General features: G+C 37.0%; 1 protein-coding gene across 3 annotated transcripts in view; it reads right to left on the bottom strand.

Moving 5' to 3' along the window:
- ADGRB3 (adhesion G protein-coupled receptor B3) overlaps window positions 1-26,846 on the bottom strand; it is a 724,938-nt gene that overhangs the window by 326,596 nt on the left and 371,496 nt on the right. For all 3 annotated transcript variants that reach the window (XM_047860848.1, XM_047860847.1, XM_047860849.1), the window contains 2 exons: window positions 18,045-18,113; window positions 14,492-14,600 (listed from right to left, as the gene is read on the bottom strand). In XM_047860848.1, the coding sequence (XP_047716804.1) occupies window positions 14,492-14,600; window positions 18,045-18,113 (178 nt within the window). The remainder of the gene's footprint in view (window positions 1-14,491; window positions 14,601-18,044; window positions 18,114-26,846) is intronic.

Here is a 26,846-nt window from a genome sequence, read left to right as displayed (position 1 = left end):
TATCCTGTATATAGTTATATATTCTTTAAAGCTTGTTACTATTGGTACTCAATTTAGTTTAACTTCTATTAAAAAGCATCTTCATACTTTGATCTAACTTAAAGCAAAACAAAACAAAACAAAACAAACAACAACACTACTTTTCCCCTAAGCCCAGAGTATAAATTTTAATAGTGTCTAAAACAACTGCATATCAGATTTGAACACTGACAAATATTTTAGAATATACACACACAACCACACCCACTCACACCTGCTCTCTCAAATTCACATGTCACAAACCAAATCAGAAGATCATATTGAAGAAAACACATTGAACTAGCCACATAAGTAGTTCTATTTCTAAAGTTAAAACTCTTCATATGAAATATTTAAGTAGGCAAGAAAAGCAGAAAAATAGTTTTTTCTGTTCAGAAGCCAGTATTCTAATGACAAAGAGAATAATTCACTTGTAAATTCAGAGTATATAATTCTGCTACAGAATTATTTGACGCATCTATAGGGATAATTGATGCAGTTTTGTAGACTACAGGTGATGTATTACATGTTAAGGAGAAGACATTATAAAAGTAAAGCAGAAAAGATTCCTGTGTGTTAACTGGATCTGACTAATGACTAATAAGAACAAGGAAGAGAAGAGTAGCTTCTTAAGATAGAGAAGTGCAAATACTATTGAAATGTTTGTTGGGTCTTTAGAATCATCACACTACAAAGACAATTGGGTAAGAAACTCATTTTAAAATAGGCAAAGCACAAATATATTTTTAGGTTTAATTATATTATCTGCCTAGAAGTCTGGGATCCTGGTCTGCTTTGTGAAATACTAGTGAGATTAGAAAAAACAAACAGAAACACAGGGTATTAAATGTAGGTAAGAACTTCAGCAGTTCCCTAGAGGGACAGTCTGTGGCTACTGGAGGTGGAGGGACAACCCACACACCCAGTAAGGTGCAGAGCCCATATTTCGCCCTGTATTTGTTCACTACCAACTACCAAGGGCCTAGTACATACCAGGTGCTAAATATATGTTATGTTTAATATTTACAATAACACTTTAGGGAAGATATTATTATCTACACTTTAGAAAGGAGCCTACTGAGGGATTCAGAGATGAAATAACTTGCAGAAGATCCGATTGTTGTGGTTTAGTCAAGGTTTGCAGCCAAATCTAGCTCCAAAGCCAGTATATTTTCCTAGATACAAAATTGGATCCCTGTTAGCATTGACATCAAGTCACCAGTGTTTAATATGAGTCATATTTTTCAGGTGTCAGATTCAGATGAGAACTTAAATAAGTTTACTCTTTAGCAAAAGAAGCAATGGAGAAGGGGAATAATTTAGCACAGAATTCCTGGTATAACCAAATAAAATAAGACTTTTGAAAAAGTGAAACCATAAGAGTAGAAAAAAATAAAACTTGTTAAAAGGGAATTGGTGCTTCTTTTCTCTTCACTAGTTATTGTTACAGAGGCAGACTACTATTGCCATAGAGAAAAGCAGTTATTGTCATAGTGACAGTTAAAATGGAATTGTTTTTTGTACTCACACAAATTCGCAGCCACATCCTTCTAATTCAGTTGAATAGCAAAACCAGAAAGAAGGCATCAGTATGCTAATTTTAGCAATATCAAATCCTTATTGCATAAAGCAATGGAGACTAGAGGTATTATAACATTCAAGTTTTGATTTTAGTTGGCTTTAAATTTTATGTTTCTATTCTGGCCTGTAAGTGCCTACCAGATTCTGAAGGAATTAACTTCTAACAGAAGAATGCAGTCACACTGCGAAGATTTATCATCCCAACATGTTTTACATACAGCATTCTCCAGGGAGCTAGGGAGCCATGTGGCCCTTGTGTTAATCCCATCTCTAAAAGACTTTCCCTAGTTGGAGTTTTTTTCTGGGTCTCTTGAACTGAGGCAAGTCACTGATTCCTTTACACAAAACTCCTCTTCATAGCTTCCCTAGGATACAGAATCCACAAACAACTTCTTTGCAAAAACTCATGTTCTTTATAGGGAATAATTAAAGAAAACTCAGACCCAAAATGTTTGTGGTTAGGTTTATGTGTCAACCTATGAGAAACCCATGAATTCTCAATCTATATTCTCACCAGAAGTCTTAAATTTTGAAATTATGTATCTCCATTCAGGACAGCTTTCACAAACCATGGCCAATAATATACCAAGATTTATCATAAAAGTATGTATCTTCACCATCTGTGTTACGTGTATTTCATCCTTGAGGCTTTGAACTCTTTCTCATAAGTATACATAGGTAGGGAGGAGTCAATATTTCATCTCCTTTTCCTATTCATCTACCAGTACTGCTGAGAAGTACTGTGCATTCTATGTTGTATATTTCCATCTGAAATTCATGTGACCTTATTAGTTTTCCTCAGATCATGAGGATTTTCCCAGTAAATATAAAATCCAAAAGAAATGATATGCCTTAGAGCCAAAGAGTTGGTCTTTATCTAGACATTCTCACTAGACAGTTACTGAAAGAATGGAGACTGAATGAGTAACAGGTTCAAAAAATTTTCACTGGCTTAGAAATGTCATAAAAGATTCATTTAAGGTATAATCATATATCCTTTAAAATGTGTAATTAGCCAGAAAACAATTTTTAAATTCCTAATAAAGTAGATATATATGAAAAATATCACTACAAAAGATAATAAAGGTCAGGAGTCGTTTTACCTTGACATAAAAATACAGAATACATGAGTAAGATTTCCCCAGAGTCATATCAAAACTACAGTGAAGTTCTTTATATAAAGAAGTAGGTTAGAGTGTGGTTGGCTGAGCAAGATAATGAAACGAATCTTTAACTTTCAATTACAAAGATGCAAAGGGATAAAAATGCACTGCTTCTGAATGGAAAGCACTGATGTAGGAAAAATTGTGTGGGTGCCCTTAGCATTGTGGCAGCAAGGTTGTTAGGAGTAAATAGTACCATGAATATTTGTGAAAGCATTAATTTGGGAAGTGCTATATAATTAATGCAAGGGATACCTTAACAAATGTTTTTTTTTGGAAAGCCTGAGGAATAAAAGGAGATAAAACAAAGACATTTTTGTACATATTATACTCAAATGGTACTTCTGTAAAGAGTTCCTTAGAATAACAGCCACTGTCTGATACTAGGGAATTTTAATTAGAATATATATTAAAGTAAAATATATGTAAGAAAGTAAGAAAAAAGGCTTTCTAAAGTAACAACATGTAGACCCTATTCTTTCTCAACTGTATTTAAACTGGGATAAGAAGCAAAAGCTGATAAAGATCTGGAGACGAAATGAGAAATTCACAGCAGAGCAGTAGTTAGAATGAGGCTTAGGAGCTGGCATAATACAGGAATAATGGGGAGAAAGTTTAGGGCATCTGGGTTACTGGAAATGAAAAATAATGGCTATTAACAGTGCTTTCTAAGTTCAAGATTTTTAAGGACAATAATCATTATTTAATGACTACATCAATAATTGTGTCCTTAAGTAGGCTGTATAAAACAGATTAGATAAGCCTAAAATATTATGTAAAGATATTCACTCCAGTTATGTTCTAAAAGAACACAGGCCTACTGATAACATGCAACACCATGATATGATGTCTATTTTCTATGTCACAGTCCAGGGTTGTAACCAAGGTACTAGTACTACTGAAAATAACATTTTTTTAAGTTGTAGAAACAAAGGTGCTTTTCAGAGACATTTCTACCTGGATACTTTATTTTTTATTAAAAAACACTTTCACTAATAAAAAGAAAAAAAAAACAAACCTTAAACAATACTTTATGTAGAATGGAGCTGACAAGTTTATGGCTGGACTTGGTTGACCCCTAAACATTCTTCCATTCTTGAGCTTCCATGACTTTATAGAGAGAAGAAGAAACACAAAAATGATAGGGAGAGTAGAATTTATTTCATTTGATAACCGGCAGCTCAATCTGAGTTATAGCTTTAAAAAGACACTTTAAGGAACAATTTCATTCTAGCTTCTGTCCAGGGATTCAAGGGGTGGTATGAGGACAGAAGACTGATAGCTTCACAGGGTAAAATTTCTTAAACTCCAGGAGCCAGGATATGTGTCGGACTCAAAAACAAGAATATATAAAACATAAACAGTGTCGTGACTATAGTTAACAATAGTGTATTATATATTTGAAAGTTGCTAAAAGTAGATCCTAAAAGTTCTCATTCCAAGAAAAAATTTGTAACTAAGTGTGCTGATAAATATTAACTAGACTTATTGTGTTATCATCTCATAACATATACAATTATCAAATCACTAGTGTGTACACTGAAGTTAGTACAATGTTATATGTCAATTACATCCTAATAAAAATTTTAAAAAGAATAAGAAGAGAAAAAATAAATAAACCAAGACAAGCTTAAATGTCTCTAAACTTTGGAGACATTTAAATGGTTGCCAGAGTAGGTTTTGACTTTTCTTTATAGGATACAGATTTAAACATAAATCTGTTTTATTTTTGTAGCTGAGTTCTTGGAAATGTAGTGGAGACATTTTCTTGAACCCTCCCCTCCTTTCACATCCTGTTTCTAACCATTAGTACATTCTGTAAGATCAGGCTTTAAAATACCTCCAGCATCTAATCTCTTGTCACTATTTCCACTAGCATCCAGTCTAAGTCACTGAGCTCTCTCATCTGGCCCACTGCAATAAATGCCCAATAAAAGCCTCTTTATATCCAGTCCTACCCTACTATGGTCTGTTAGTCTGTTTTATTATTATTATTATTATTATTATTATTATTATTATTATTTTGAGAGAGAGAGAGAGAGAGAGGGAGAGAGAGAGAGAAGAGGGACAGAGAGAGAGAGAGAGGAAGAGAGAGAATCCCTAGCAGGCTCTGCACTGTCAGCACAGAACTCAACACAAGGATTGATTCCATGAACCTTGAGATCATGACCTGGGCTGAAATCAAGAGTCAGATGCTCGACTGACTAAGCCACTCAGGCACCCCTGGTCTGTGTGTTTCCACTCCATAGTTAGAATGATCAGGTCATGTTTCTGTCCACATCTTTCAATGGTTTTTCATCTCATTAAGACCTATATTCATATGCCTTCCACAAGCTGGCTCTCCACTCCTTTCCTGACTTCATTTCCTCTCCCGTACCCCACTCAGCCACTCCACCACCAGCTCCTTTAATGCCTCTAACATATCGGGCACATGGATACATGAATACCTTGTACTTGTTCTGCTTGAAATGTTTTGACCCCACATATCACCGTGTTTCATGCTCTCAAGGCATTCAGGTCTGTATTCAAATATCGCTACTTTGATTAGAGGTCTTCTCTGAGCATCCTGACGAAAATGACTCTTCTCTTCATGCTCTATCCCTTTAACATAATGGATTACTGTATTTCTTTTCATATCACTTATAACCACTGGGCATGTTAGATGGTACTTGTCTGACATCTGTCTCTGCTATAAAACATAAGTTTCATGAGAGCAAGAGTGTTGTCTGATTTGTTCCCTGAGAAATTCTCAGAACATAGAACAGAACATGGCATGTATTGGTTGAATAGATGTCTAAGACCCCTTAAGCCAAATAAATCTGTGAATCATTAGCAGTCTATTATAATGACATTAGGAAGCACCTAAAATAGAGTTCTCAGTTGGGTGGAAAGGAGCCCTTAAGCAGTATGTCCCGCTTGATACTAGAGGGGTCTGATATGGGCTGTCTCAATAACCTCCCCAGCGCTTCCATTCCCAGACATTCGGAATAAACAGATCATAGGAAATACTCTCAGATAATTTCTATTAAATGAGAAGTAATCAAAGAACACACAGTGCTGCATATCATTCCAAGTCATAGTTCAAAACAGTGTTTGAACTATTTATTTTCTCAAGGGAGCCAGTATGCTAGTACCATTTTAAAAAGAAAAGACAAAAAGAGGTGAAAAAAAAAGCCAAATATTTTTAGTTTTTCCTTTGTGATCTACATAAAGACACACTACTTGCTTCACATGTCTAGCAAGAAAGAGCGATAAAAAGCCAGAAAGAAGGCGAGGTAGAATCTGACGCTTTCAGACTCAAGTCTAGCAGACTGAACCAACATTAGGTGCTACAGATAACAAGCAAAAAAAGATGGTGAATTGTGTGTTGCTCAGGCTTGGTGTCAACTGACTGCAAATGTCTGATTTTTAAAGAAAGAAAGTTAAACAAGCGATGGAGATGTATGAACCACAAACCCAAGCAGTAATGGCAAGAAAAATAAGGCTAGAAATGGGAAGCCACTTTATTTTGTAATTCATCGTCAGATTGAAGGTTGGTTTTTCAACTGAATATAAGATATTCTACCAAAGAAATGATTAAATTTACCAGTGAGTGTAAGAAATAACATAGATGTGATGTTGATGAGACAGCATTGCAGAGAGAAAAGAGATGTCACAATTGTATTATGCCACTCTTCAGATTGAATTTGGATTCAATTTCAGAAAATATCAAGTGTGAATGTTCATTCTGAAAAGCCCAGTATTTCATGTTTCTAAACCAAGAATAGACAGTGATATTTAGCTTGGCAAAGAAAAATGTCTTAACTTTAATGTTTTCAAGACACTGGCCTTACTGGATTACTGGGAAAGAACTGAAACTATACTCTCCAGACTCATATCTCTTAGGGTTTGTATATAGGGGCAACTTTTGAAATTCCTTACAGCTAATAATTAGAACATTCTTTATTTTGAAATATTATTAGCCTAAAAATACTCCCTTTTTATCTAATACTGTCAACTTTGAATAGTTCCTAAGGAACAGTTGTGAGACAGCAGTTAGTGGGTGTCTCAACATTCATCTATGCCAAGTAAATCCTTCGAGATAATTGTATCAAAATGCCAAGGTTGTAATCCATTGAAAGCAGCTAAAGAGTTCAGAAATTTAGAGCCTGTTCATTGTGTCTGCACTTTTCCTGGAAAACTTTTAAGTTATATCATCAGCGATCACATGAGATTTTTCTTAACTCTTAATATTCTGATCTTGATTAGCAATTGATACTAACTGGAGTTCATTTTGAAATATTCTCTCTTCTATTAATTACAGGTCACTGATCTTATTCTGCCCTATCTGGGATTCTTTGTACCTACTACCTCTGACTATTCTGACTCTGACACCTGCTATGATTATGCTTTTTTTCCTCAGCATTTATTTTTGTTCTGTAACTTACATCAACCTTCTAGTATAACATCTAAATTTTATTTGAACACAAAATATATTTATTAATCTGGCTTACTACTGTAAATACTTGTATTTTCAGGTAATAATTTATCCTAAAGGGCACTCCATAGCCATATACAGGGAACTTTAATTGATATATAATTGACATAAAACATTGTAGTAGCTTCAGGTGTACATAATTATTTGATATCTCATAATAAATTTTTCAGTATCCACATGTAACTACATGTAAACACATGTAGTTATAAGTTTTTTGTTTTTAATAAAGGCATCACCTTATATCTTTCCTTTCTTACTACTGTCTTGATAGTTGAAAGAAAGTTTTATCGCTTCAGCTGTTACTTTTATGCAGTTTATTTTCACATGCATACCATAAATTTGACTTCTCTACTAAAGCCCAAGGCCACATTTCATTTTTTCACTTGAGGGTTACACCTGCATCTATACATTAATATGTGAAAGACACTCAAATATCTGTTGGATAAATATAATCTCAATTACTCCTTTCTTTCTGACACCTTAAGGTATGAAATATTATCATTTGTACCTCAGAGTCTCAATTCATAACCATGATTTGGTTTCTATTCTCACTACCACTAACTCAAGTCTTCATTATCTCTTGCATGGATTGTAAAAGGCATTCCAATTTTCATGTTTAAAGTTTTTCTCAGTCAAAAAATAATCCTATTTCTGCTCTAACATAATGTCTTACCAAGCACAGTTCTCATCAGTTCAAGCTTTGGTTAGCTCCCTGTTGTCTTTAGAATTTAGAACTATCCTACACCATGTCTCCGCATGCTTCTCCAATTTTATTTCATTTTTCTTTACTTCCATGCATACGTGTTTTTATCAACATAAACCACTTATCTGCTAAGTACAATCTCAACTCTGACAACTCTATACTATTTTTGCTAAAAGACTGTTCTGGAATGGAAGCATCTCTTTGCCACTCACTCTTTTCATGTTGAACTCTCAACAATCCAGTCATTCTTCAAAATCTACACTAAATGCTTCCTTCTCTGAGTTTTCTAGATCCTTAAAAGAGAACAACATCTCTTATAAGGGATCTCTGTGCATTTGTTTTGTATGACGCATACCAAAGTGTATTTTATTTATTTATGTAATTCTTTTATGTCCAAAATGAGGCTGCAATCCCTTTGTAGGCCAGAAGATTAGTAATTTATAAACAGGGAAGGTTTTGCTTATACTAAGAGGTAATTTTCTTTTGATTTTAACGAATAGAATCAGTGGGCTAGCACTATGTAACACATCACCAATCTTCCTTGAATTCAATTTGATGAGTACAATTCAAGTTCTTTCTTTTTTAATTTTTCTAAATGTTTATTTATTTTTGAGAGAGAGAGAGAGAGATAGAGAGAGAGAGAGAGAGAGAGAGAGAGAGAGAATGAGCGGGCAAGGGGCAGAGAGAGACAAGGACACAGAATCCAAAGCAGGCTCCAGGCTCTGAGCTGTCAGCACAGAGCCCGACGAGCTGCTTGAACTCATGAACTGCAAGATCATGACCTGAGCTGAAGTCGGATGCTTAACCAACTGAGCCACCCCAGGTGCCCCTATACAATTCAAGTTCTAAGTCCAAAACTAAAACAATTAGCTTCTAAAGAATAGTTTATTCTTACCAATACATAAAGTAAATATATGCTACCTGAAGTTATTGTGGAAAATTGATGGCTAAAAGCATAATAATAATAATAATAATAATAATAATAAACCTCATTTTGCTAAAGGTTTAGACAAGTTTTCAGAACGATGGAAATCCATGCACATGCCCCATGGCTCTAATTATGTGAGATCATGAACTGAGCTGAAATCAAGAGTCAGATTGTAACCTACTGAGCCACCCAGGTGCCCCATATCTCATACATTCTATTCTGCCTTTGGAACAGCAAACAGCTAGCCCTCAAATAATGTACTTTTCCCCCCTTTCAGTGCTTCACCTTCTTTGTTTTATGTTACTGCCTCCAAAAAATCTAAATATTTCTGAATCATGAGTCTGATTGCTATCCTTTGATTCTATTTTATACTCTAACAAACATAAAAATGGTAAAAGAATGAACAGTTTCAAGAAAGAGTGGTTAGCAAGGCACAGAGGAGATGAAGGTTGAAATATGGGAGGAGATTTAATTTGGCGATTGGGAGTTTCCAGAAAGCTTTTCTGAAAAGAAGTTTCAGGGAAGTGATAAGGGAAACACTGAGCTGCAAGGGATTGAAGAGAAAATATTTACAGAGGAAAAACAAAAAGTATGTTTAAACAACTCTTCAAAGAATATTTTTGTTGAAGAAAACTAACTTTAACTCCTATTGGATAATATTAAGATATAGTCCCTCTGATCTAATTGACAACAATCATATTTTAAAAAATACATAGACAACTTGTCTTTTACTGAAACAAAAACCTATACCTATACAGCATATTTAGACCATTTAGAATACAGTTTTGCAACAAAAGACCTATTGCTAATTGGAATATCTGTGCACCATATCGATTTTTCATATTTATTCATTCAGATATTCATTATATAATTATATAAGCTACTAGTAAGTGTTCATTAACTTTCACTTATTATAATTATCATGTCTATTTTGAATGTCACATTCATATGTGAATATGACAAATAAATATTCTATTTAAGCTCAATTATTTTATAAGTATATTAGCTTGTTTAACATCTTTGTTCATAGAATATATTTTTCAAGCTTTGTATTAAACTTTTAAGTCTTTTGATAAACTGATCAAAGCCATGGGCCTGCTCCCTCCAAAAATAAACATGCATGCATTTATACCAAAATGTTCATGGATTTTTACCATATAATAGCATTTCATTTATCAACAACTGATATAGATAGGGACATTTTTCAGGAAAAAGAAACTTCAAAATTTTTCATTAGAACTAATTTTGAAGAAAATCTTTCCAAGAAATGTCACCCATTTTCTTTCTATCTTAACCAGATTATAGGCACTTTTATCTTGATGAATAAAGGCCATGATTTTAGACATAAATTATTACACTAAGTTTTCAAACTAATGTTCTCAAAGGGGAGGAAAGAGTTTGTTCCTATATGACAGGTTCCATACTCTGCTATATTCTTTCAGTACAGCTTTGTCTTTATTATTTCAGCCTTTCAGCTTTTTTTTTTAATTTTTTTTTAACGTTTATTTATTTTTTGGGGGACAGAGAGAGACAGAGCATGAACGGGGGAGGGGCAGAGAGAGAGGGAGACACAGAATCGGAAACAGGCTCCAGGCTCTGAGCCATCAGCCCAGAGCCTGACGCGGGGGTCGAACTCACGCACCGCGAGATCGTGACCTGGCTGAAGTCGGACGCTTAACCGACTGCGCCACCCAGGTGCCCCAGCCTTTCAGCTTTTATATTTACTACGTATGTGCCTCTAATAGCACTGTCTCTGCTTCCAGCTCATTTTACCTAACCTGAGAACCAGAAAACAGAATTCTGAAACTATATTCAAAGTTTAAATACAATAGGCTATCAGCAAGGTTCTGAGTCACTCTTATTACACTGTATGGTCTTTATGATATTTAGTTTTGGCTTTTCAACTCTGTCTCTCTTCAGGAACGTATCTATAGCCCAGAAAAGTGAGGTGGCTATGTATGTGGGCTTTACGGAAAAAAAAAAACAATCTCTTTAAAAGATATGATGATCTCTTATGGTTCTTTAAGTAGTCCTAATCCAACATACCCTGAAGAAAATGGCCCTAAGGAATAAGCAACCTTTCTTAGTTACCTATTCTCTATTTATTACTCACAAGCTGTGGGTACATGTGCGTTTATATGTGCACACACAAGAGCGTGTATGTGCATTGAATGTGTGTGTACGTGTGTGTATGCTCAGTATAATGAGTTCCATGTTGGGTAATTAATATTTGGACTTAGGATGTAAGACAAATGAATGACAACTCATACATTTCACACTTTGCTACTGTAAATTATTCTCTATGTGTGTCCTTCTCCAAATCATTGGATATATAAGACAAAACAGTGTCATCATATTTTATATATATTAGCATCAAATTGGATAACATGAAGAACATGTAGAATAAGTAACTATTATCTATATTATCCAATTTGATACTTGTGGATTGTGATGGTTAATTTTATGTATTAATATCACTGGGCTAACAGATGCCCAGATAACTGGCATAACATTATTTCAGGATGTATCTATGAGGGTATTACTGGAAGAGATTAGCATTTGAATCAGTAGACTGAGTAAAGAAGATCTGCCTCACCAATGCAGGCAGGCATCATGTGATCCACTGAGAGCTGAATAGAACGAAAAAGGCAAAGGATGAATGCTCTTTGCTTGAGGAGAGGCATCCATCTTCTCCTGCCCTGGCACATTGGTGCTCCTGGTTCTTGGACTTTCAGGTTTGGACTGGAACTACCTAATCAGCTTGCCTGGCCTCCAGCTTTCAGACAACAGGTGGCGGGTCTTCTCAGCCTCCATAATTGTATAAGCCAATATCCCCAAAATAAATCTCTTTCTGTATACCTACTTATATCTTAGGGGCTCTGTTTTTCTGGAGAACCTGACTAATATATGCATACACTTTGGAAAAATTCCAAAATATTATTGAGAATAACCTTCTAGTCATCAAACTACAATAAGACAGTCTCTGGGCTAGTATTGGGAGGAAATCAATAATAAATAAGATCTCTTTTAGCTAGTATAATAATGTTATACAGAATATAACCTTTTTAAAAAAATGTAATTAATTCCACATAAATGACCAGAAGGCCAAATCATACTGTTCTTATACAAGATTAAAGACAGTACAGGACAATACTGGCTTTATTTGCAGTACTTAATTGCTTTGGGTTACTATGCTTAAGACACTTTTTAAGTTTAGTGATGGTAAAGGAAGTAGCCAAACCTATATAACAGAATCTTAATGCAAAAAATAATACACAAAGTTTTCAAATATGTAATTTTGGTAAGTCAAAAGACAGGTAAAGAGTAATAAGTGTTAGGGGCGCCTAGGTGGCTCAGTCGGCTAGGTGTCTGGCTTCGGGTCATGACCTGAGGGTCATGATCTAGCGGTTCCTGAGTTTGAGCCCCGTGTCGGGCTCTGTGCTGACAGTTCAGAGCCTGGAGCCTGCTTTGAATTCTGTGTCTCCCTCTCTCTCTGCCCCTCCCCTGCTCATGCTCTGTCTCTCCCTCTCTCTCAAAGATGGATAAACTTTAAAAAAAATTTAAAAAGAGTAATAAGTGTTCATAAATCATTTAATCTCCATAGTCAATTATACTAGTACTATAAAAAAAATTCATTCTGTTATTCAGTGTCCTTTAAGTCTGAATCTAAGTTTACTAGACTCTGAGATTGGCATTGCTTCTATTATAGGTTTTTCCAAACTGAACAAATGCCATGTATCAATCTGATACTTTTAACGAGCAATGCCTTTAAGAATTAGATGTTAACATTTACAAAAAAAGAATTAAAGAAACAATACCTCTGTGTGTTTTCCGCTTAGTTTTTCTTGCAAATGACTTTGAGAATGGGCTAATTTGCCAGAGCAGATTTCACGGGTCCCCCTTGCCACAGAAGTCAGGAATCTCTTTGGAGAATGGCTCCACCTTGAATGACCAGCATCTCCAGAATCTCTCTAGTTCTTCCTTCTATGTGCCCAAAAACCCAGAACCCGATACACTATCCCTTTTCCTACAGGGTTGATCTTTCCTCTCTTTGTTCAGCCACTTTTGGAATAGACGTTTAATTTGGACTTTTTCCGATTTCTGAATTTATCCTACAACAAACATACTATTTTTGGTCCCTTTTTCTTCTCATCCCTCATTGCTTAGAACAAGGGACAGTTCACTCCATTTCTGAGCCAGAACAAGCTGCTAAACCCCTACTCAGATGATAAATCTGGGCCCTCAAACTGACTCAGAAAGCGTATTAAGACATAATCTAACCGTAAGGCCTTACACTGCATGAAGATGGTATATGGGCATGGAAATGGCTCCTTTAAGGAATTGCATAGGCCTTCCTCAACTAAATAATATTACCAGTAATTAGCTATTATCCACTACAATTTGAGGTTATCCTGATGGAAAATATCTTAGGATCATACAAGTCCCTATAGGGCTAAAGTACCTTCAGAAGAAATCAAGTGTAAAGTAAACCAGCAAAATCCTTATTCATATATATATATATATATATATATATATATATATATATGAATGATACATATATCTTATATACATGTGTGTGTTTGTGTGACCTGTACTAGTTGTACTCCCCTAGTTAATCCCTCTACCAAGTTAGGTGTCTTCCTGATCCAGAAACTAAAAATTAAATATACCATGAATAAGAATCTGAGGTAAGATATGTTTATTTAAACACATAATTATCTACATCTCAGTGGTCTTTATGTGAAGACTACTAAAGCATGACAAATGACAGAAAGTCTGAATCACAGCAATATTATGAGAGGAAGCTTTAAAGAAATGAGAAAACTGTAAACCTATATCAACTCAATGTGTACAATATTTAAGAATACTGTTTCTTTGCTCTTGCCGTTTTTTTGTTTTTTTCACTATAGAGAGTGATCTGCCATTTGGTTAGCATAACTGCTGTTGGCTCAAGGTAATTGTTACACCATGAAAGTGTGTGCAGGTTTTGCTTCTCTGTGTAATTCTTCCCTATTAGAGACAATTTAAAAGCAACTAAAGGAAGAAATATGTCTTCATTTCTCTGGCATCACAGAATCCACTACAGAGGGACCTGACAGATCCACTGTGTCCTAGAAGTTACTCAGAAAAACTGCAGCAGCACCAACAGCACCATGACCTTGATCCTTACAGGTATTCCACAACCCATGCTGATTCACTACTTCATTGGGACAGCTAGCTAAAAAGTAACCTGGCATCCTCATCAACAACGTATGAAGATTACGAAGACTCACTTTTTTAACAAAACACACAATATGTATTATGTATTTTCAACATTAGGTTGGATAGCAATGAATATTTGGCAATTGGAAGAAAAGGACACATAATCTCCTTTATGTATACATGTACAGATAAACACAAGGTAAACGCTATATATGAACCCATGCAAATGTGTGTCCATCTGTGTATAATGTATATGCGGTTGGGTCTATCTAAAAATCATACACCAAGTATCCATAACACATTACTTACATATACCTGAAGATATGAGCAATGGATATTACACTTAGAAATGTATGGCTCAGATACTTGCAATTAGTTTTTATTTCAGTAAGATTTTGGGAAACAATCTTATTTCTTACCTACATTTCCAGTCATTAAGTATGAATTCTGAAAGTCCATCATCCCCATTCCAACAATGTGTATAAAATCTTCAATCACCTGCATTAATTCTATAGAGCCAGGATAAATCTACAAAAATAAGCAAGGGTTAGAAGGAATAAAAAGTCTATATAGTAGAATATGTAACAGGAATAACAAAAACTACATAATGAGGTCATAAATGAACTCTGTTTTACTTGAAGAAAATTCTGCACCTGGCAACAGTTGTGTTTTTGAACCACGGGCTGAGAATGATACCAGGTGTCACACGGCAAGAGCTTCGACAGTGATATGATGCAGTGATTAATCTCCCATAAGTCTAAGGAAACTAAAAATATCTAACAGATTGTATACTTGGAAATTGTCTGTCCTTACTTTTGATGGGATCTTTTCCTCACCTAATTATGACATAGAACAAACACTGAAATCTTGAGGCTTTTTGCCTTTTTTTACTTAGCATCTATATGATGGACATTGGAAGAAAACACAATTATTATTGTCATCGTGAAGATGTTTACAAACTATTAAGTTCATTCAGTCTTGGGAGGGGCATTCACTTCCATAGCTGTAATAGCCATGATATGAATAGCAATGTTAGCAATAATTTCAGGATCATGATAATAGTGCTAGTGTTGGTGCTTCCCTTGTATATATACAAAGCAAACCCAACACCATGCCACCTCACGCATTGCAAACAGAGGAGTTTTTCTCCTAAACAATCTGATTCTGGAAATAGTTCATAATGTGTAGGAAGTGAAGGCCATTTAAAAAAAGGTCATATGACTGTTAGTATGCGTAACCCCTAATGCTTATAAAGTCAGCCTGCATTATATAACCACATTAGAGCAGAAAAGTCTTTTGAAGTTAGGTTCATTTCTTTCAGCCATTCAGTACCACTGCCACTTCTAAGCATGAAAAAATTAAGTGGATTAGAGTTGTAGTGGCTTTATCTTTGCAAAGCCTAGTGCAGAAGGGTAAGAGACAGTCTGATTAGCAGAGAAACATACAGTCAGAGCTAGAAGGGGACCAGAGTAGGAGGAAGACACATTGGGCAGGGCGAATAGCAGGTGTGGTGTGTAAAGTCGACTGTGCCCAGCTAAAATGCAGATACTGAGGGTGCATAGTATAGTCACCCACATATATTTGAAGACAAGAACAATGGCTATGACACTTAGAAATCTGTGGCATAGATACTTGTAAATTTTTTAATATTGGAAACATTTGGGGGGAGATGTTCTTTCTTAACTAGTTTCCAATCATTAAATATGAATTCTAAGAGTTCATCATCTTCATTCCAAAAATCTGCATGAAATTTCCATCAGCTCCAAGCTTTCTGCTACTACTATATTTTTTCTACTATTTTTGTGTAGGTGTATATGAGTGTGTGTCATGTAAGGTAAACACAAATTTAAAATAAGAAGCTTAATTCTCCCTGCTGAAAATGAGAGACTCCCTCTCCCAGCCCCACATCTTTCATTCGCTTTCTTAAAGCATTTGCTTTTGAAAACTAATAATTGATAAATTCTTTCTCTGTCTCTTTGAAATGTATTTAAATGTTTTTAAAAAGCTAAATAGACTCTTACCAGCTTAAAGACCCAGGGATGTCTTTCAGAGAGAGACAGAGGTGATAACAAATAAGACAGGGCCTCTGTCTCAGTTTCTATGTAAATGTAACTTCAGCAGGCACCTTGCTCTAAGTTGTAAAACTACCTTCATGAAGATAGAAAAAGTTTATTTTTTCTTTCTTTGGATAAAGCCAGTTAACTAGCAAGTGGTCACCCCAATTACCAGGTAAATTTGAGATGAACTATGTGTGACAAATGGAGTCCAACCTTTGTGCCACCAACCTGGAGTCTCATTTCCCACGTGGCTGCATTTGAAGGAATACCTTTTAGTAAAAGCTACAAAATAGTTTTTTTTTAAGCTTCAAATAGTTACCTTTAAAAAGTCATTAAAGAGTATCACTACTGAAGAATTTAAAAATAAGGACATAGCTAACTCAAAATCACAAGTAAATAGATGGATTATGGATTCAGGATTTTCCATTGAAGAGAAGTTGTGCTACCATTCATTATTTGTTCAAGTCGGGACCTCACAATAAATAATGTGATCCAATGAATTGCAGTCTTGTTTTTAAAAGGGTATTATATATTTGTTCTAAATATAGCCATAATTAATAGTCTCCAGCATTCTGGAAGGATGTGCTTAGTCTCTGCAGCTGTATTCTAGGGAAAGACACTATTTCCTTACAGTGAGTGAATGAGGCTCTCCTCTAGAAGAAAGCCAAGGACAAATATATAATTCAAACTAGCAGAAAAAGATAAATTCAGGGTCTTAAACTAAGGAGTGATCTTTTTTTTTCTTATGGCCAGAAGCACAGAATTTGTACCTGATAATGAGCTAGACCCACACTGGACTATTTTTAGAGTCCCTATCATACAGGAATAAAGGGCATGCTTTGCTCCTGAAGGCCCAGAAGATGATTATAAGGGGAGAAAGGGATAGATGGCTCACTTGAATCTCAGTAAATATTCTTATTTTCAAGATCACATTGTTTTCTTGGAGTTAGCAAAAGTCAATCAGAAAACTTAAATAATTCAAATAGTCAAATTAAATCTCCACAGTATTTTTAAAAACATGTTTATCTTCCCTTTCTTAACCTCTAACCCACTTATTTTTGTAATTTAGAAAAAAAGTGTTATTAACCACACATAAATCAGTATAGCACAAATGGCTTTGAAAGGCATTTTAAAACACTAATTAAATCAATAGGGTCACTTGCTACACTGATCATGCATGGCAGAAAGAGAAAAAAAGCAGAATACAAATTCTCTTATGATAACTCATTTTTACAACTCTTGGCTTTGAATCCAAATGCACATCTGCATGTCTGATCCAGACTCTACATAGTGCTATAGTAAATGTAAATGATTTTCCTTGTCAATACCCCCAGTTTGGTTTGTAATATGTGCTTTTGGACTTGCTCTTTCTCCCATAGTCTGTAGATAGGACAGACTATGGTTGGTAAGGCATATAGTTATTATGTACTGATGCCTCAACGTTACAAATTACTCAAACCTGTCCAGTGTTTTCACATTCATAATACTCATTCCATTAATTGTTAGGATAGAAGAGATCACTTATTTTCTCTAAAATTAGTATAACACAACCTAGGATGACTTCTAAGTGTCTAATCAAAGTCTCCTTTTATGTTCTGGGAACAGAAAACCATTAGTTTCTTCACATATTTAAAAAAAAAAATTAACGTTTATTTATTATTGAGAGACAGAGAGACTCAGAGCGTGAGCAAGGGAGGGGTAGAGAGAACAGAGACACAGAAGGTGAAGTAGGCTCCAGGCTCTGAGCTGTCAGCACAGAGTCTGACGCGGGGCTCGAACTCACAAACTGTGAGATCATGACCTGAGCCAAAGTGGGTCGCCCAACAACTGAGCCACCCAGGCGGCCCTCTTCACATATTTTTAAAGCTTTCTTTAGTCAACTCTGTTTTAGGTTTTGAAACAGCTCCAATCTTACCTGTTGTGCATCCTCCCATTTTTCCTTGTTTTCTTCATCTAGAAGGTTGCTAACTATTTGAAAGAAGTTCTGCAAATTAAATTAGATAAAGGATTTAATGTTACATGAGAGAATACACTTTTCAAAAACAACCATTTGAACTGATTATGTGGTAAGGATGTACACACTTTGCCGTATTGTTTCATGACCCTAACATATTCTAGAAGAGCTCAGAGGGCCATTTCTCAGCACCATACTTCTGGGATTTCTATGTAACTTCACATATATACCTCGGAAGACAACAGAATAGGTAAATTACTTATGTTTACCTATAATTATTTCTTCTATTACAGTCTTTATATTGTATTCTGTCTTACCATCAGATAATTATTCCTCACAAGTAAGTTTTCCTCCTTCGGCAGTGAAAATCCCTGTGTGTGTCTAGTTACAAGTTATCCAGTTAACTGTGAACCATGATTGCTAGTTCCACTGCTGTTTTGAAGAACACTGTAGTGAAGACACAGACTGTGGGCAAGGCTGAAGTGTGTGACAGGCTTCCTCATTTGGATCCGGCCTTGCCCTTCCGGGCTATTTTTCTTTGGCTTTTATCACTACGTTACTGCAAAGATCACATGGACTTTTCCAAGTACCTAGCAGATAGCACACAGTAAGTGCTCAAGAAATCCTAGCTATTTCAAATAATTATTCTTTATGCTACATTTTGCCAGCAAGCCAAAATGGAAGAATTGGAAGACACCATAGCACATTCCTATTCAAGCGCCAAATTCTTGCCATCACCTTTCTGGCCTAACTGCTGAAGACCTACTGGTTTTCCCTTGTCTGGCTGTACCCCCAGTGAGTTTGTGGTTTTCCCTTTCTGTGCAGAGAGGACATTTGGGCACTCACTTTTTATTTCTCTCCTAAACAAGGGCAGAGACCAGGGCTCTGTTCAGTTCATCGATATTAGTGCCCATTTCACACGTGAGGGATCTCTCGCAGAGAGAGACCTCCCTGTCCTCCCACATGCACTGTGTCTTCCGAACACAGGAGCCAGGAGAGGAAGACCAGAGCGCCTGTTGAAAATGAATAGTGACTTGGGGTCACAGGAACCTTAGAAGTGCAAAGTGAAGCCATGACATTTATCTTAAGCTACACGGACAGTGGTCCCTTGGCTGTGTCTTCAGAGCCCATCTCTTCTGCCTGCTTTGTATGTAATTTAGCAGGAGCACTGCCTCATACTGATACATCAGCTCAGGGCAGGACTCCCTTGAGGGGGAAATAATCGACATTTTTTTTAGCCTTAGCAGCCTTCCTCTCTATTTGAATAAAGAGGTATTTATTCAAATTCCAAATAAAGTCACCTGGGTGTTTTTGTAAGAAAAACAAAGCTGCTTCATTTCCTCTTCTCTTGTGTTTTGAAGCTGTGAGTATCTATATTTAAATGCCTTATTTGTGCTATTTATTTTAATAGTTCCTGGTAATCACATGGTTGAAACATGTTTCAAGTCATAACCTCTGCAAAAGTTACAGAATATTTTATGCAACTCTTGAGAAAACTGCAAGTCTGCTTTAGACCTGTTTTCAATTCGTTTAACCTTTTTGTACTACCAGACATTTTTTCCACTTAAAATTTCCTGGTTGGAGTGATAACATTTTAAGGGCTTAGTCCATTGAGCTGTAACTCTACCTATGGGCAGAAAGAATTAACCTTCCGAGTTCTCCAATTGCCTATGGCTGGTTAACTCAGTAGGGGACATGGTGCTAATGAGGCAAAAGTTGCAGATTTCATCCCTGTACATGCCAGTTAGCTGTGCTGAGGTCCATGACCACAGTCTGTGTCCTGACCCCTGCCAGCTTTCACACAAATGCATGCTGCTGCCAACAAGAGACACCAAAAGAACGGGAAGCAATTTGTGCAAATGCATCTCCATTTCTGAGAAAACATTTCACAAAGCATGTTTTACTGATAGTGGGTCAGTGACTCTGGGCTGTACATGATAGCCAGTGAACACACACGATTCCTGGATCAAAGTGATCAACTTAGAGTTCAATCTTTTTTCCTAAATTGCCAAAGGGCATATATAAAAAACACAAATTACCAAAACATACATTCAACTGAACAAACAGAGAGTATAAGAAATGTTTTTGTATCACCTTCCAAGGCAATAAATTAGACTTTGCTAAATCAGGGTGGAAAAGTAGTACAGAATGAAGTTCTCCTTCTATCTCCCAGTCAATTGGACTGGAAATGATCCCTTGTGAGACCAGGCACAGTGAGCTAAGCCTGAAAATCCAAGGAGGAAGAGGAGGGCCCTTACAGGCAGATTGTCTTTCTTATGTGTCAGTGTGTCCTTAGCACATACAATGCCTTGTCCTTGGCAGGTATTTAATAAAGTCCTAGCTTAAAGGAAATAATGAAGTCACACAGCCACTACATGTCAGCTTCTCTAACAAGGCTTGGGCATCATTCCTTTGAGCTGACCCTGCTCTAATCTACCAATTCACTTTGACATTTGCTCAAAGATCAGACTGATAGAACACAGCAGAATCAAACATAACAGTATTTTTTGAAAAGGGGATTCATAACATTTTAGGCCACTTGATTGAATTTTTGAAAAAAGTATGAAGCAACTTCCATGGCAGCAGATGCACTAGTCACTCGAGTTCTTTAGGAAATCTGCTAATTCTAGTAATCTCTCTCTTTTGGGGATTTACAGGTCAGGTCATTACATGAGCTCCTGAGTTGGCATCTAACAGTAGGTTTGTGTTTTGTTTTGCTTTGTTTTGTTTTGTTTTGTTTTGTTTTGTTTTTATCAGCCCTGATCTCTATGGCCTAGACTGTTCTGAAAAATTAAGTGTCCTTGGTCGAATCGAAGTTTGGAGTGTGAGCTGGGCAGACCAGGTTTAAAACTTCCCCAACATTTATTAACTGTGTGGTTGTAGGCTCATGTGGCCCATCTATGCTTTCTTTCCCTTACACATAAGATAGAGAGGATAATAGCTGCCTGCCAGAGCCATTGTGAAGCTTAGAGCTAATTCTTAGCACAGTATCTGACACATGGTAAGTGCTCAATATATGGCGCCTTTATGATTTTATTCCCTTCATGTTATCTTTTTTATGACCGGTGGCATGATTTGGATTTATGGCCACATTATGGTGAATATGCACCTATAATGCTGCTATAGACTTTCACAACCACTGGCGCTCTCTTCTCTCTTTTATAGCCTCTTTCTCTCCAAGCAGTATATAGAACACAGAGATTATTCATCACTAACTTCAGGGCCTATCGTTTGTTCTGGAGAAAACTCTCCTTCCTAAGAGATATACTCTGCTCTGCTGGCGGGGGCGGTGGTGGATGTCAGTATTGTTATTATTAGACACCTACTGTGTGAGAGGCATTGTGCAAATGTTTGTTGGACACAAAGGTCAGGGGACATAACTTTTCACATATTCCTTGCAGGATGTATTACGAAAATCACTGCAGTAAATGTCTGTTATAAAGAGAAGCCATAAATGTTTCTGCCACATTCAAAGTGCAAGTCCTAGGGGCGCCAGGGTGGCTCAGTCCGGTTGAGCGTCCGACTTCAGCTGAGGTCATGATCTCACCCAGTCTGTGGGTTCGAGCCCCATGTACGGCTCTGTGCTGACAGCTCAGAGCCTGGAGCCTGCTTCAGATTCTGTGTCTCCCTCTCTCTCTGCCCCTCCCCTGCTCATGCTCTGTCTCTCTCTGTCAAAAATAAACATTAAAAAAAATTAAAAATTAAAAAAAAAAATCAAAGTGCAAGTCCTAGATTTGGCCATATGAGACTAAAAGGTTATTCTATTTTATGGAAAGTGGTAAATAATTATTTGTTTTACATCTTATTGACTTCTGCTTGACAAATTTGTCACGTACCATATAAAATTTTCTATAAATAAACTGAAGCACATCTGAGCATTTAACTTTTGCTGAATTCCATGTGGGAACAGAATTATAGATTAAGCTAGTGATCTGAGATATCTGAGCTCCAGGAAATGTGTTCTCCTCCTCTTAACCCATCAGCAAAATGCTTGGGCACTGAGAGACAAATACAAGCCCTAAGGAATATATTTAATAATGCAGAACTGAAAGTTTTAAGAAATCACGATGGTCCTGACTAGAAACATAGGAGGACCATAAAAAGGTTTATAGGTTAAACAAGGAGGCAGGGACAAGACATTAGGATAAGGATGCACAGAACAGGATAGGCCATTGATTCCCTAATCTGGAGAGCTGCAAAGCCATGTATGATCTAGTCTCTTCTAATGGCTCTAACTCTACCTTAAGCTATCCTGCCTCACAGACTCTATATTCTAGGTTCATCAGATGTCTTCATGTATCCCAAACTCTTTTCTGTTTAGCCTCTGGACCTATATAATGCTGTTCCCTTTCTTTGCCTGCTCTATTTCCTGTTCTTCACTTGAATAACTCTTTCTTGTCCTTCACTTCTGCATTCGTATAAGAGGGCCTATCAGATCACCACCACTACCACTACACTACAAGATCTGCATCTTTTTTTCCTGATTTTAATCAGTGAACATTTTTATTTTTCATTTACCAATATCTTCATCATTCAAACTTGGCAAAAAATACATGGACAAAAGAAACAACCAGTTCATAAAAGAAATCAACCATAAAAGTATGATGTAAAAGGAATGGTTATCTAAGGGGCTCTTGTTCTGTGTCCTGACAGTAGGTTTTCCTCAATACGGGGTGAATTTGTATGAGACTCTGGCTCCTCTCCACTTCTACATCCATGCATGAGTGACTCAGCAAAACTGCTATGCATTGACACAATGGTGGACAACTGCACTTCACCTTACCATAAAAGAGAGGATAGTAATGCAGGCAGTCATCTGGTTGTATAGCACCCACCCACAAATATGCTGACTTATAGTTGCACTTGTAGTTTTGTTTTCAAGTATATCACCATTTTTAATTATGATGTACTTGCATGATGATCAGTTGAGAGCTTTTTCCTCTACCAGCCTATAATACAGTTGGGATTATTTCTATTTTGTTCACTCTTATGCCCCAGTGCACAGCATAAGCATAAAAAATGTTAATACTCAAATATTTCAAATTGGTTGACTGTATGCCTACTGTGTATAAGCAATGGGCTAGGAATTGAAAGAATTAAAAAAAAAAAAAACAACATAAATGGTCCCTACCTAATTTTCTGCCTCCTTTCCATTTCATCACCCTCCTCTGTCATAAATCGATGCAAGGAGCATCCTCACCGTGTCCAGGGAAGGAGATATGACACTTATTTTTACAGATAAAAAAACTGGTTATCTTGAATAAATATGGGATCAAACTCTTCCCATTTAAAATGCATACTGAAGTCATGGGACCATCATAAGCACAGATATATACTTTTTAGAAGTTGTGGGGCCTAATTAATGGAGAGGAAGCAGCTGTCGATATTTGACCCTGGTCCTCAGGTTTAAATTCAGCAACAACCAATGAAGAAGCCTGCCCTTCCAAAAATACATCTCACTCTTTGGTAAACAGAGCAAACCCTCCCTCCTGCTACAGCTGCTACTATCCCACCCCTGGAAGAATGCATTTGGTCATAAAAGTGCTGCTTTGTTCAGCAAAAGAATGGCATAAAGAGTTATAAAAATATAACCCAGGCAGCAAAGCATAGGGGGCTTTGGCAGGGAAGAAGATTAGGGAAAGGAACATCAGCAGGTAGCTTTTTCGAAGCCCAAAAGAGCAATCATGAAGATCTAAAGTAGATATGAGAAAGGAACAGTGAGGGAAGACATGGAAAATACTTGAGAAACATGAATGCATCTACTTATTTTTTTATTGAACACCTACTATATACCTGGCTGTGTTCTAAGTGCTTAGAATACCACAGTAAGCAAGGCATATGAAGGTTCCTACTCTCATGGAGCTTACACTGTAGTGGGTAGTGGAAGCCAATAAATAAATAAATAAATAAACAAGATGATTTCAGGTGGTGATATAAAAATAAAATGGTTTATGGGAATAGAGAGTGCCTGGGCGGGGGAGGGGTGTGTGCGTGTTTATGCAAGGCTGCTTTGGGTTGAATGTTCATCAGGAAACACCTTTCTAATGAGGTGACGTTTAAGCAGAGAACAACAGAATGTTAAGAAGGAGGTCACCATGGGAAGACCTGAGGAAGAGAGTCCCAAGAAAAAATGGGAAGAGAAAGTACAGCTGCCCTGGGTAGAGGGGACAGTCCAGGTAAGTTTTAATAAACAAAAAGCCATTACAAACTGGAGTAGTCTTAAACGGGGGGGGGGGGGTGTTAGATGGGGTGTAGGAGGGAGAATATTAACACAGAATGGAAAAGATAGGCAAAGGGTCTGATAAAGTGGGACCCTGATTCCAGGCTCTAGTTATATGACATGAGTTTCATGAGAAATAAAAAAAAATGTGACTTTGGCTGCTGAGTGGAAAACAAAGTGCCGAAGAGTGAGAAGGAAAATAAGGAGGTCAAAAAGTAGTCTGTCTTGCTTATTGAGGCAGAGATGATGGTAGCTTGGGTTAGGGAAGCAATATTACATGGTGACAGATAGCACAAGAGGGAAAGTACAGTATCAAAGATCAGTCTTTGGCTCCCAGCTCAGGCAATTTAGAATGATGATGCAGTTAGCCACGCTAAATACCAAAGAAGAAATGGCAGTGTTGCAAAAGAAGACAGTCAGCTTCATTTTGTTCAGTTTGGGTATGAAGAGTCTATAATATATCTATGAGAAGAGGACCAGCAGGCTGTTTTAACTACAAGTTGGAAACTTAAAAGGTAAACATTTGTGAATCATTAGTCCTAGTTGAAAACTGGAGGCTTTTGGGAATAAAAAAAAAATAAGAAAAGATAACTAGGAATAGAGTGGAAGGGGAAGAAGTCAAGGTTAAAACACTGGTGACAGACTAGAAAGGAAGAGGAATTAAGTAAGAAGGATGAGAGATAAGGAGGTAGGAAGAGAAGCAAGAGTAAAAGATGACAGAATCAAATAAATTCAGAAAGAAGATACTCTACTGGGGAGATTAATCTAGAGAACACAGATGAAACATTGAATAAGGGTAAAAATCCAAAGAGGGTTCAAGGTGTAGCACAGTACATCTCATGTATTTTTTCAGCCTCTATGCATGTAGCCAGTGACATATGCATGTGGGATATACAAAACCATGAACACACCCAGATTATAGGTGAAGGCGTGGATAACGTGTCCAACTTCCTCTGATCTGGCTGTGACTCTACTTCTTAGTCTTCTATTCAAAAAAGCATACAGAAATTGAGTAACATCATCATACAAATAATCTCCAGTTTGTCATAATGTATTTTTTAAAAAACTAAACAACCCTTAAAGAGAATATTAACTATTTTTTATAACAGGTAAACAGACAAAATAACACAACTAATAAAATAACACAACTAAAGAGTCATGATACTGTGGTTTAAATCTTTTATCTACAATATTTACCTAAGCAGCACATCAACTGGCCACTGGCAATGAGAAACTATCAAGGTTTCAGGAAGGCAGGGGATTCTAACCAGGATGCCCCCTGGCAGTTTCTGGGACCAAAATATATAGGGAATATGAGATAAGAAACTGAGCCACTGGAAAGCCAGGGGATGAACGGGGGGCAAAAGGATTAGGGTGTCAAGGTCAACAGGTCAGTCGTGGGATCCACAGCAGTCTGGGTGACCTGACTTGGCAAGCTGTGATCAGAAGGCTCCTCCTGCCAGCAGAGCTGGACTCTCCCAGCATGACCGCTGCAATCTGCCAGATCTAGAGGAATATAACAGCAGGTTCCTGAAGAAATATCCCTTAATGTTCACGAGTTTCAGGGGGAAAAAAAAGCCAAAATCTTAAAGAATGCCTTTGTTGTTGTTTTTTTTTTCTTCTTTAAGTCACACATCTCACAGAAACTCTGACTCATTTTGAAAACTACATCAGAACATTGTTCCAGGAACACTGGCTGTCTTTCACACTAATCTCGTTGCTCTGCCATGATGTAAAACAGTTTGGCCTGTGGAGTTTCTGAATAGCTTGGATGGGCAATTTTTTACACAATGCCACCAGTCTTTCTGGGCCAAGTTTAGGATCAAGTGCTCTAGCAAGAGGTAGAAGGGAGGGGATGCTTTGAGGTGCAGTGGATGGGGGAGGCTGAGGGGAAAGAATCCATCCAAATTTCAGTGCTTTCAGGCATGAGATTGGCACTACTCTATGATCCTTGTTTAAAAAGGAAAGGTGAGGGACTCCAGGGTGCCTCAGTTGGTTAAGCATATGACTCGTGGTTTCAGCTCAGGTCATGATCTTGCGGTTCTTGGGACGGAGCCCTGTATTGGGCTCTGTGCTGTCAGGTTCTCTCTCTCTTCTCTCTCTTCCTGTCTCTCTCTCTCTCTCTCTCTCTCTGCCACTACCCCCCACCAAATAAATAAATAACCTTTATAAATAGGAAAGGCGAAAAAGTTAGTGATACAAATATGATAAAATATGCTAAGTATTATTAACCAGCGGTAGTCTGGTAGAGCAGCCAAAATTATACAAATATAACTCTGTGGTGAAATTATCCTCAGATCCAGACAGGGGCTGCTTCTTAAGAAGCCCAAATTTGGGCAGGCCCGGCTGATACATCAAAGGACAAGTGTGTGTAAGATGCATGCACACATCCTGAGTTTATCCCTGGCAACTCTATAGGTGGCCGCCACAGTAGGTTCTGTTCCGGTGTAAGATCCTGGCACATGCCTCTGCTAAAGGGAAATTCTCAGAGTCTGTCAAGATTCCCCATTATGGGCTGATCATGTCCACCCCAGATCTGTATG

Source organism: Prionailurus viverrinus, chromosome B2 (assembly GCF_022837055.1).
Source record: "Prionailurus viverrinus isolate Anna chromosome B2, UM_Priviv_1.0, whole genome shotgun sequence".
Taxonomy (NCBI): Eukaryota; Metazoa; Chordata; class Mammalia; order Carnivora; family Felidae; genus Prionailurus; species Prionailurus viverrinus.
Note: the sequence above shows the minus strand (reverse complement) of the source record. Positions and strands in the feature narration are given on the sequence as shown.